We start from the raw sequence: 11,887 nt of genomic DNA on the forward strand, positions 1-11,887 counted from the left end.
TCCCATGGTACCTGTTACATAACATGAACATGTGACCTTTATTTAACTTTTACACTCAGATTAAACTAAATGTCAAACTAAAAGCAGCACTGATTACTTTGCACTGGTCATTTCATGAACAAGACAATTAGCATGGCATTCGGTGCTCACTGTTACTAGCAGATCTGCACGGAAAGTATGTTGATCTCATAGGAATTTGCAGCATCAACACCTTCCTGGGGCTGATGTGTGCAGACGACCTCTACTGGCAGATATGAGAACTCCATGTACTTTAAACTTTCTGTTTCAATATACTCATCAAAACCTTTGTACTCTCAGGTCTTCAGTTATGATTGAAGTCGACATATCTGGCAGAGCGTCTGTTTTCGGCGGCAAACACAAAATACTTTTTCACAGTGTTGGAAAAGCTTATATCCGCTGTTTAAATTCACTTTCCACTCCACTGTCTCCTGTGATCCAGTTACTACCTTCAGTAGTCTAAAGTCCCTGCAGTGTGGTTCTAATAAGCTCTAAGCTGTCCTTACACACTTTTATAATCACTAGCAGCTTCCTAAGATGCTGAATTGAGTTTTAGATTGAATCCACAAATACCTTTGCAATTATTTTGGGTTAATATTTCAGAGTTACACTTAGTAATCTAAAATTATTTAATGAATTATAATTCTACAACGTCTGATATTAACAATACAGATAGGTTTCATTGTAAATTCAGGCTAGTGCTATACGAGTTTGTGCAAAAAAAATTACATGTTTTTATTTACAATGCTGATATCACAATAACTGTAATGTGCTTTTGGTTTACACATGCTTTAGTAAACCAAGCCCTCAGTCTGATCTTTGAAATAATCCAAAAGGTGCTAAATCTGTGGAAAATTCAGTCAGTTGTGAGGATTTTATTTGGACTAACTCTTCATAATTTCAACTAGCCACACAGGCTTTAGTAGCTGTTGTGCTAACACTGATGACTCCTCCCAGTTTTAATGGACAAACAAACTCAATCTGGTAGCTAATCTAGATAATTTAACTTGGTTTCTGTAGCACTTTGCTAAGTCAGTCACTCATGACAGGACTTTCTGATGTTTAGACGTCTGATACATTATACTCAGTGGTGGACTGGACATCGGGAACACCGGGTCATTTCCCGGCGGCCTGGCTGCTGCTCCATTCAGGATCACTGAGGGATGGGACCCAACCTTGGGTTCAGGTCACACTTATTAAAAAATTATCCATGCTGTTCGTGTGGCTCACTGGTATAGGCCAGGCTAAAAGTCAAATTTATTTGGAAAGCAGATTTAAGTAACAATGAAGTTCAAAGTGCTTTGCATTGTAAAAGCATCATACAGTCACCAATTATGAAATACGAGAAAAACATTATATTTTGTCAAATTGCCATAATCAAAATCATCAAGCAAATAAACATCAAATATATTGATCAATGTTCCACTTACTGCTAATCAAAGGCAGCTCTAAACAGAGGTGGTTTTAGCCTTGATTTAAAGGCACTCAGTGTTTCAGCTGTTTTGCAGTTTTCTGGAGGTTTGTTCAAGATTCTTGGTGCATAGAAACTTCTCCATCCATTTTAAAGTCTATTCTCTGAGCTGCAGGATTTAGAACTGGGTGATGTGCTCTATGTTCCTGATTTTTGTCAGAAGATGATCAGCAGTGCTCTGGATCAGCTGCAATGGTCTGATTTTTTTTTAGGAAGACCAATGAAGACACTGTTGCAGTAATCAATGTGACTAAAGATAAATGCCTGGATGAGTTTCTCGATCTTTCTGGGACATTAGTTCTTTAATCTTGGTCAGAGTGATTGAAGATGACTTTGTAATTGACTTCATGTTTCTCTGAGGGGCCAGGTCAGAGTCCATCACTACAACCGCAAAAACTCAATAAACTGCTGTTGCAATAGGGAACAGACAGACACCTCTCACCCACTCCTTTCATTTTCTGAGCCTGTCACAGCAGTACAGAAGCACAGATTGTGCACAGATGCTATTTGAATGCCTGCAGATTAGATTACATTTTAAAGTTCTGAGTTTTGCTGACTTTGAAGTTTTGAACAGAAATTTCTTGCCAAGCCATGTAGACATTACTTTAAACTATTTGTGGAATCAAAGCCTGACATTCCCCCATCTACTTCCTGCTCAAACACGCCTTATATGAGTGGGACCAACGTCTACTGAAGGTGGAAGCTGATTGGTTGCAGCCTCTCTGCCTTCCTGAAATGTCTGTTTCAGGAAGTGAAACTCACACAGTCACTGTGACAGATAGAAGAAATGGAGCAGAATCAGATAGACGAAGAAACTTTGTCCTGTTCGATCTGTCTGGATCTACTGAAGGATCCAGTGACGATTCCCTGTGGACACAACTACTGCATGAACTGTATTAAAACCCACTGGAAGGATCGGAAACAAAGCCACAGCTGCCCTCAGTGCAGGGAGACGTTCACACCGAGGCCTGTGCTAAAGAAGAACACTGTGTTAGCAGCTTTAGTGGAGCAGCTGAAGAAGACTGGACTCCAATCTGCTGCAGCTGATCACTGCTATGCTGGACCTGAAGATGTGGCCTGTGATTTCTGCACTGGGAGGAAGCTGAAAGCCATCAAGTCCTGTTTAATCTGTCTGGCCTCTTATTGTGAGAAACACCTTCAGCCTCATTATGATTCAGCTACTTTTAAGAAACACAAGCTGGTGGAGCCGTCCAAGAACCTCCAGGAGAACATCTGCTCTAAGCATGATAAGTTGTTGGAGATCTTCTGCCGCACTGATCAGAAGTGTGTCTGCAGTCTCTGTTTAATGGAGGAACATAAAGGCCATGACATAGTCTCAGCTGCAGCAGAAAGGACTGAGAGGCAGAGAGAGCTGGAGGAGAGACGAGGAAAAATCCATCAGAGAATCCAGGACAGAGAGAAGGATGTGAAGCTGCTTCAACAGGAAGTGGAGGCCATCAATATCTCTGCCGATAAAGCAGTGGAGGACAATAAGAAGATCTTCACTGAGCTGATCCGTCTCCTCCAGAAAAGAAGCTCTGAGGTGAAGCAGCAGATCAGATCCCAGCAGGAAACTGAAGTGAGTCGAGTCAAAGATGTTCAGGAGAAGCTGGAGCAGGAGATCACTGAGCTGAAGAGGAAAGACGCTGAGCTGGAGCAGCTCTCACACACAGAGGATCACAACCAGTTTCTCCTCAACTACCCCTCACTGCCAGCACTCAGTAAGTCTAAGCGCTCATCCAGCATCAACATCCGTCCTCCGAGACACTTTGATGGCGTGACATCAGCTGTGTCAGAGCTCAGAGAGAAACTACAGGACGTCCTGACAGACTCATGGACGAACATCTCACTGAAAATCACTGAGGATGTTTTACAATCAGAACCAGAACCAAAGAGCAGAGCTGAATTCTTAAGATATTCATATGAAGTAACTCTGGATCCAAACACAGCACACACACGTCTGGGACTGTCAGCAGGGAACAGGAAGGTGACGGTGATGAAACAACATCAGTCTTATTCTAGTCACCCAGACAGATTCACTGGATGGCTTCAGGTTCTGAGTAGAGAGAGTCTGATTGGACGATGTTACTGGGAGGTGGAGTGGAGCGGTAACGTTTTTATAGCAGTCGCATACAAGAATATCAGCAGAACTGGAGATGGGAATGAATGTGGATTTGGATGTAATGACAAATCTTGGGCCTTAGATTGCTCCCAAAACAGTTCTAGATTTGGTCACAACAGCATCTGGACCTCCATCTCAGGTCCTGCTTCCTCCAGAGTCGGAGTGTACTTGGATCACACAGCAGGTCTTCTGTCCTTCTACAGCGTCTCTGAAACCATGACTCTCCTCCACCGAGTCCAGACCAGATTCACTCAGCCAATGCTGGCTGGAGTTTATTTTTGGTACACTGGAGACTCTGTAGAGTTCCTTAAACCCGGATAGTTATTCTCTCTTCTCTCGTTGTTGATCAGGGTTTCTTGTTTTGTTTCTCTTTAATTCCTGGTTTATTTTTGACTGTGTTCCACCAACCATAAAATAAGTCACTGCTGATGTTTTCTTTCATTCTGAAGACACAGAAATACTTCTCCACACGAAAATCTGAACTTCTCTGGCCTAGTAGTTTGACTTTAATATTTGTATTGATGTATTTAGATATTCAGGTTTCTCTTCCACTGTTCCGCAGAACAAATGTTCTTTTTTAAATCAGCTGAGACTGAAGTGAACTGAACTTGTTTCTGTTTTCTTTATTGTGATTTTAAAAAAATCACAATGAAGTAACACAATGAAACTAACATGAATTGACACTTATTAGCCACTTTATTAGGTACACACCTTGCTAGTACCAGGTTGGATCCTGTTTTGCCTTCAGAACTGCCTTAATCCTTTGTGGCATAGATTCAACGGTAATGAAAACCTCAGAGAGTGTGGTCCATATTGACATGATAACATCACAGTTGCTGCAGATTTGTCGGCTGCACATCCAGGATGTGAATTTCCCTTTCCACCACATCCCAAAGGTTCTCTATTGGACTGAGATCTGGAAACTGTTGGAGGCCATTAGAGTTCAGTGAACTCATTGTCATGTTCAAGAAAAGAGTCTGAGATGATGGTGCTTTATGACATGGCAAGTTATCCTGCTGGAAGTAGCAATCAGAAGATGGGTATACTGTGGTCATAAAGGGATGGACTTGGTCAGCAACAATACTCAGGTAGAATGTGCCTTTGACACGATGCTCAGTTGCTATTAATGAGCTCAAAGTACGCCAAGAACATATTTCACTTGCTATTGCACCACCACCACCAGCCTGAACCATTGACACAAGGCAGGATGGATTCATGCTTTCATGTTGTTGACGCCAAATTCTGACCCGACCATCTGAGTGTCACAGCAGAAATCATCAAACCAGGCAATGTTTTTCCAATCTTCGATTGTCCAATTTTTGTGAACCTGTGTGAATTGTAGCCTCAGTTTCCTGTTCTTAGTTGAGAGGAGTGGCACCTGGTGTGGTCTTCTGCTGCTGTAGCCCATTCGCCTCAAGGTTTGACGTGTTGTGAGAATATGCTCTTCTGCATATCTCGGATGTAATGGGTGGTTATCTGAGTTACTGTTCAGCTCAAACCAGTCTGGTCATTCCCTTCTGACCTCTGGCACCAACAAGGCATTTGCGCCCACAGACCTGTCACTGGATATTTTCTCTTTTTCGGATCATTCTCTCTGTAAACCCTAGAGATGGCTGTGTGTGAAAATCCCAGTAGATCAGCAGTTTCTGAAATACTCAGACCAGCCCATATGGCACCAGCTCATGCCAAGTTCAAAGTCACTTAAATCACTTTTCTTCCCCGTTCTGATGCTGTTTGATATGCAGCAAATCATCTTCGCCATGTCTACATGCCTAAATGCATTGAGTTGCTGCCATGTGATTGGGTGATTCAACATCTGCGTTAATGAGCAGTTGGACAGGTGTACCTACTAAAGTGGCCGGTGAGTGTAGTTGCTGCTGTTTTCTTGTGCATCTAGATTTAGATCAGAAAAATAAATGTCTGCTATTCAGTCAACATGTTAAACAGGCAACACACAATCGAGGATGCACTTATCAATAAAAGTGTGAACATTTCCAAGGTCTGTTTCACAGTTTAGTTTATCATCTATTGACCCAAGTTGACTGTATATGTTTATGTTTTTATGACGTAAAGGACTTTGAACTTCTGCATTGCTGAAATGTGCTATACAAAAAAACCGATTGATTTATTACACTTTTAAGCTGAACTTATGTATTTACTACTAGACTCACACTAAATCTAGAAGTAAAGAAAATTCTAGTTTGAGTTGCATTATAAAAACTTACATTTTATACAACATTTATGTGCTTACTAACTCATACAAGAAAACACCATGCAAGACAAACATAAGGCTTAAAACCCAGTTTATTATAAGAAATGTACAAGAGCCGATCCATAAGAAATAGCAGTAAACAAACAAAAGTATATAGCAGACAAAACACAATCCGTCTACTAGGAACTATGCACAGTGGACAGGGTTTCTTTCTTTCCAGCTTCATCATGAGGTAAAAAGGAAACAGTTAACACTTCAGTCGTTGGCACTGTTTTTTTTCACTGACCTAATTTTGTTTCATATGCAATACGTATCAATACATTTCTCAACTCACCCCACCAGAACACATTTTATTATACTAATATATTTGGGTTTGCTAAATTCTGTCCAGCTGAAGGCTGGATGTCGTAACATTTGTGTTCACGGTAAGCAGTTTGTAGAGATCTTTTGCATTTCCGGTCAATAGAGCAACTTATCCTCTGTAGACGGCACTCAAGAGTAATTTACAAAATTTTTTACAATATTCTCTGTCAAATCAGGTCATCCCATTCCCCTTCACTTGGTCAGCACATGCCTATGACACAACGTCCTCAGCACCAACAAAACAGGTCAGGAGACATCTGTAAAACATGCCCAGATTTTTTGATTTTGCTATAAAAATTGTTGTGCCAATATTACTTCCCTACAAAAAAAACAAAACAAAAAAACAACACTAATAGAAACCCATGCAATCCCAAAGAATTGCCCAATATATTTCCTTTTTCATGATTACAAAATGCCTCTAAATATATTACAGCCAAAACTACAGATATACACACAGACTGGTTCCAGCAGAGGTCAGTATAGTCATTGGTTTTAATTTTTTATGTCCATTCCTCCTGTGAAAAACTTCTCAGTTCTACTTCCAAGCTGCTTATTACACAGATTTTTGTCATAATTTTGAACCTTTGGGGATAAATCCAGAAAACCCGACTCGAGTTCAAGATTATGAAAAAAGAAGTCCTGGAAGATCTGGAGAAGAAGAGTGAGGAAAATAACGTTACTATGGAGCTGCATGATTTTAAACGTGCAATGAGGGGCAATGTACATAAAAATAAGAAACTTTACATTTTTACTCAATGGTTTAGATATACAAATAAAAAAAATACATAAAATAAATGAAATATGAAGACACTGCAAGATCTGAGGATTAGGAGGGACAATAGTTTAACTTTCATTTCCTCAAAACAATTCTCAATAACAGAGAGCTCACCACTGGTGCTGATGGCAATACACAATGCAAATAATTACACAATGTATACAATGTACAAAAATCTACGCTATTACTCAAATACAAAAGTTCAAAAAGAAGGGAGGGGTGAAAAAAAATACAGGTTGGTCACTCGGATACATTCACACCTTGAACACGAGATGGATGGAAAACGGATGGTGGGAAAAGAGAACACAGATTTCCAGATGCTGGCTGGCGTCATCCAGCTGTTTTAAGGGTTAGCTTATTCCATATGTAATTTACAGAGAACAATTTACCAGCCAAAAACAGGACAAAGCCAAGAAATCAAAACTCCACTGTACAAGAAAACATTTATTTTTGCAAGCTAAAAACAAAATTTCAACTGGGCGTATTTATTTGAATAAAATTTCTTCCTTTTAGATATTTAGAACACATTTTAACTTACAAATCCCCCCGAAATACACCTGGACTGCCATTAGGGGTTAGATTTTCAAACAACTAGCTGCAACTTTACAGTAAACTTGCAGTTCGCAAATTAGAAGCTTTAATTTCTGTGGAAATATTATTTAAGCCAAACATTGTAGGCTGGAAAGCTTGAGCAAATTCAAATATTTAATCGTTAATGTTAAAAATCCCTAAAAGACTTTGCAATCATGTATGTTCCAGTGGAAAAGCTGGTGAACAGATAAATCGGCCGTCACTTGCATGTGAAACCAATCATATTTACTGGAGATGTTAAACAAAAACATTGATTTCCATAAGAATTCCAATTTATCACTTACTAATGATTCAGAATTGATCTAAAATGTTCCAAAACCGACAAAAACAAATCTGTCTTTCAGCCTCCATTTTGTTAAAACGCGGTTCTCAGTTTGTGTTTCTGAATTGCAAAGTAGACTGGAGTAGATCATGAGATTAAAACAGAAATCACCACCAATAATCGTTTTGAATTTGAATTGAATCATGGCCCCAAAAATTGGCATAAAAGTCATAAAATATTCTCACCTCTACTGTCCAACTCCACCCCACTGTTATCAACTTAGCGACTGATACAGCGTCAGTTATGGAAAAGAAAAAAACAAAACAAAACAAAAAAAAAAAAAAAAAACGAAGATCAGCATCAGCAGCTCAGGCTTTTCAAAGATCATCAATCAACCAGAAAGCTGGTTGATTGACGGTGCAGCCTTAGTATGGAATGATACTTTAGGTAAGACAAGCAATCTAACAGTAACCAAATGTTCAAAATACAAACTGTTTCAGTGCCAGATTTTATAAATGTATGTTAGTGCTTCAACAGATTCAAATCTACAAAAAAGAAAAAAAGCTGGGAGGAAAAATGATGACGGGTTTGGCAGTGGAGGATCTGATGATGCGTTGGCGCCGAGAATGAAGCTCCATGTCGAAATAAAAACAACAACCACTGTTGGAAGGGGGAGGGAATAATAAAGTTAAGCAATATAAAAATACAATACCACAAAAAATAATAAAAGGTACACCATTTTTACAATTGTTCATTATTGCAGACGTAGTCCACCAAGTCTGTGACTCCCAACAGGTCGTCCTCGTCGTCGTCCTGTGCCACCATTTCCTGTCCTGCCAGTCCGTTCGGGGCGGCCGGTGTGGAACTCACAGTTTTAGGCGTCTCCAGGTGTGGAGCTGCGACGCCGTCCAAGTTCTTCGTCTCGCTCTGTCCGTTTGCGGGCTGCTTCTCTGCCGTGTGGCGGTCCAACGAGTTTGTTCCCTTTGAATCTTCCTTCTCTTCCTCCTCCACCTTCGTCTCCTTAGGCTTTTCCTCCTGCTGCTCCTCCTCCTCCTCATCGTCGTCATCTGAGTCGATGCGGTTCACTCGCTTTCGTATGGGTCGATCCTCCTCTGAAGAGTCGTCTGAGTCAGAGTCAGAGTCAGAGTCTCGAGACGCTCGCCTGCGTTTCAGCGCCAGCCGCCTGCACCGCTGCCGGGAGTCGTCTTCTGAGGAATCGACTCGTCGCTTCACCTTCAGGTCCTTCGACTCGTCTTCAGAGTCTCTGGAGAAACTCGCTGGAAGGAAGAAAAACGTCGCATGAAACAACAATAGGGCTGAAATGATTAAATGGATTAATCGTGATTAATTGATGAAATAAGTCAACTAATTTAGTAGCCAATTAATTGTTAATTGAGTGTACAGTTGCTATTCGCCAAAACTGTACAAAATGCATTTTGCAGTTAAAATGGAAAACCTTTTTCTGTAAACCTGTTCTATCCAGACCTCCTTAAGGTCACTTTTAGCTAAAGGAATGTTCTTATTACATTCTAGGCATTCTGCTGCTCCGATTAGCAGCAGAGACGGTTTCTGACTGACCGTCGCTGTCAGAGCTGTCCTGGTACCGCCTGGGTTTCATCTTGGCCCGGTTGGTTCCACCCTGAGAGCCTTCGGACCCCGACGTCTCGCAGTAGTTCACCTCCTTCTTGTGGCTCCGCCGGGACCGCCGCCGACTCATGTCCAGGTCGCTGTCGCTGTAGTCACTCGACCGTTCCGTCTCTGCAGGGGAAATCAAGACTCAATTAGTAAAAATAAACTATTATAAATGTTTTTTTTATAAAAATCTGGAAACAAGACTTTAAGGCGTAGATTCCTTTATATTTAGGGATCTTGTTTTATTTTATGCATAAATTTAAAACAGATTTTTCATTTTTAGTTAAATTTTTTGTAGCTTTTCCTAGAACTCTACTAGCTTGACGGATGGATGATGAATAAATAGTTGAATTTACGGTTTGACCAACTAATGGAGATGATAGATGGATGATAAACAATGGACCAATGACAGATGGAGAGATACATTTTCTTTATTATTAAGCAGAGATAAAAACTTGGTATTTCAGACCCAAACTCCCTTTAAAAATCATGTGAAAATCTGTTTATTTTGATCTGATTTATAATTAAAACATCATTTTTAATTGATTCCAACCCTTTTAGCGCCACTGTTAATCTACAGAAGTTTAATTTTCATTTCCTCCCTTGTTCACATTTATCAGCCAAACATAAGAGAGTTAAAGTCCAGCACGATTAAAAACCTCCAGAGTCTTCCTACCAATGTCGTCCTCCTCCACTTCATCATCCGTCTCTTCCTCTTCATCGTCCGAGTACCATTTGGGTCTCCTCCTCTTCCTGGAGCTCTGCCTGCGTTTCTGCGGCCTCCTTCTCCACGACGACGAGTGGCGCCGCCCGCCGTGGTCGCTGCCGTTCGACTCCGCCTCCGTTTCCGGCTCTGTCTCGTTGTCGGACACGACAAACTCTTCCTCCGAGCTGAAACCGAATACGAGGGGTTCAGTGGAGACAGGAAACCACGGCGCTGAGGGCGAGACCGAGGGGTTAAAACGTACGTTTCACTGAGGCGAAACTCTTCCTCGCTCTCCTCTTCGTCCACAGTGCTGTCGCTGTCCAGGTCGTTGAGTCGCCGGCGCTTCTTCCTGCGCTGGGCGGCGTTGGGTCGCGGCGGCCGGCCGTTCTCCTTCCCTTCCTCCGCCTGCAGGATGGTGGAGATGTCCTTGCCTCTGTGGCCTGTGATGTTTGCCATGTCCTTACCCCGACCGGCTCCTGTGTTAAAAATTATCATGTAAAAATATGAAATACAAATATTAAAAAGCTGCTTTTTCAGGTGTTTTTAGTCAGGATGGAACATTTCCAAAAGTATTAAACTTATCAGAAATAAAGATCCTTCCTACCTCCACCTTCTGCTTCTTTGATGTCTTCCTCAATGGCCTCCTCGATTGCTTCATCAAATTCATCAAATCTGTAAAACAAAAACAGTCGTTCGCACAGTGTATGTTTGTAATTTAATGCATCAGTACGCATTAATGAGTTTTTCCAACATTTTCACAAGGATAGTTTTACTTTACATGAATCAGGGTTAATAGAACTTCAATCACATTTACAGTTTCACCCAGATTGGTTCAGGGTTCATACGCTTTCCCACAGTAAAATTCAAGGATTTTCAAGTTTTCAAACTTTCTCAGCACCATACTTTGGAAATAAAAACAATAACAAAATAGAAAAGATCATTTTAATTTGCTGTTATATATAATCTATTACTTTGTTACTGTTTTTTGTAGTAGTGTTCTACAGAAGGAACCAGGTAAACCAAAATAAAATTGAATGTTTGAAATGTCTCACATAAAGACATTTTCTTTAGTAATCCCACCACAATTTATTCAGCATGTGCGCCCCCTTCTGGATGCTTTCTGCAGCAAAATAAAGCTGCTATTCCACTCCGTAAATTTCAAGAAGTTGCACAAGTTGCATATGTTTTTCACAAACTTCGATTTTTATAAATGAAATCTGGGGTGTATGACTTTTATTTTCAAGTTAAAACCGTGAAAGAGGGTGTTCTTTCTTCTTCTGTTGTTGTCAAGTTAAAACGGCAAATGGTACACTTGTGAGTGCATCTGCCATTTCCACCCAACTGGGACACGCATCACAGAGAATCAAGCGCACCCATCCCCTTCACGACTCAGGCCCATCTGAAGTCTCTAAGGTAACTTGGCACACCTGTGCTCACAATGATCTCTGCAGACAAAGAGCCTCAGCTTCAAGCTCCCACAAAGACATCACTGGTAGGAACTGGACATGATATCATTTAATCTGCATTCAGAGACCAAATCAGCCTTTGATTCAATGGGTTTGATGTGTTTGGAATGTAGTTTATTTGTTCCTTCATTCACTGTTAACTTCAAAGTAGATTAACATTACCTGGAAAACTAGTGAATGAGTTGATTGTGATCTGTAATTGATTTAGTTTCATTAGTTTGTAGGTTTCCAACCTGCTCTGTGACTCTCTGTGACTCTCTGACTACTTA

General features: G+C 40.8%; 2 protein-coding genes across 4 annotated transcripts in view; one reads left to right on the forward strand and one right to left on the reverse strand.

Moving 5' to 3' along the window:
- Positions 1–2,097: 2,097 nt before the first annotated feature.
- Positions 2,098–6,522, forward strand: LOC106962407 (E3 ubiquitin/ISG15 ligase TRIM25-like). Of its 3 annotated transcripts, none has more exons than XR_001427968.1 (3): positions 2,100–3,542; positions 5,357–5,472; positions 6,363–6,522. XR_001427968.1 is itself a non-coding variant. In XM_015056818.1 (3 exons), exons 1-2 carry the CDS (start codon positions 2,277–2,279, stop codon positions 5,434–5,436), a joined length of 1,014 nt encoding a protein of 337 aa, XP_014912304.1. In that variant the 5' UTR covers positions 2,104–2,276; the 3' UTR covers positions 5,437–5,472; positions 6,363–6,522. The 3 variants fall into 3 exon arrangements, 2 of the variants coding, with proteins under 2 accessions (XP_014912303.1, XP_014912304.1); XM_015056818.1 differs by having other exon boundaries at positions 2,104–3,210; XM_015056817.1 differs by lacking the exons at positions 5,357–5,472; positions 6,363–6,522 and having other exon boundaries at positions 2,098–5,007.
- A 140-nt stretch (positions 6,523–6,662) lies between these two features.
- Positions 6,663–11,887, reverse strand: part of rsf1b.1 (remodeling and spacing factor 1b, tandem duplicate 1) — a 19,821-nt gene continuing 14,596 nt past the window's right edge. Inside the window, exons 12-16 of the mRNA XM_015056811.1 lie at positions 10,757–10,824; positions 10,415–10,628; positions 10,123–10,337; positions 9,393–9,572; positions 6,663–9,091 (exon numbers count right to left, since the gene is read on the reverse strand). Of these exons, the coding sequence (XP_014912297.1) occupies positions 8,556–9,091; positions 9,393–9,572; positions 10,123–10,337; positions 10,415–10,628; positions 10,757–10,824 (1,213 nt within the window). The 3' untranslated portion in view covers positions 6,663–8,555. The remainder of the gene's footprint in view (positions 9,092–9,392; positions 9,573–10,122; positions 10,338–10,414; positions 10,629–10,756; positions 10,825–11,887) is intronic.

The sequence above is a fragment of the Poecilia latipinna genome, unplaced genomic scaffold (assembly GCF_001443285.1).
Source record: "Poecilia latipinna isolate Pla-1442-1.1 unplaced genomic scaffold, P_latipinna-1.0 Scaffold1410, whole genome shotgun sequence".
Classification (NCBI taxonomy): Eukaryota; Metazoa; Chordata; class Actinopteri; order Cyprinodontiformes; family Poeciliidae; genus Poecilia; species Poecilia latipinna.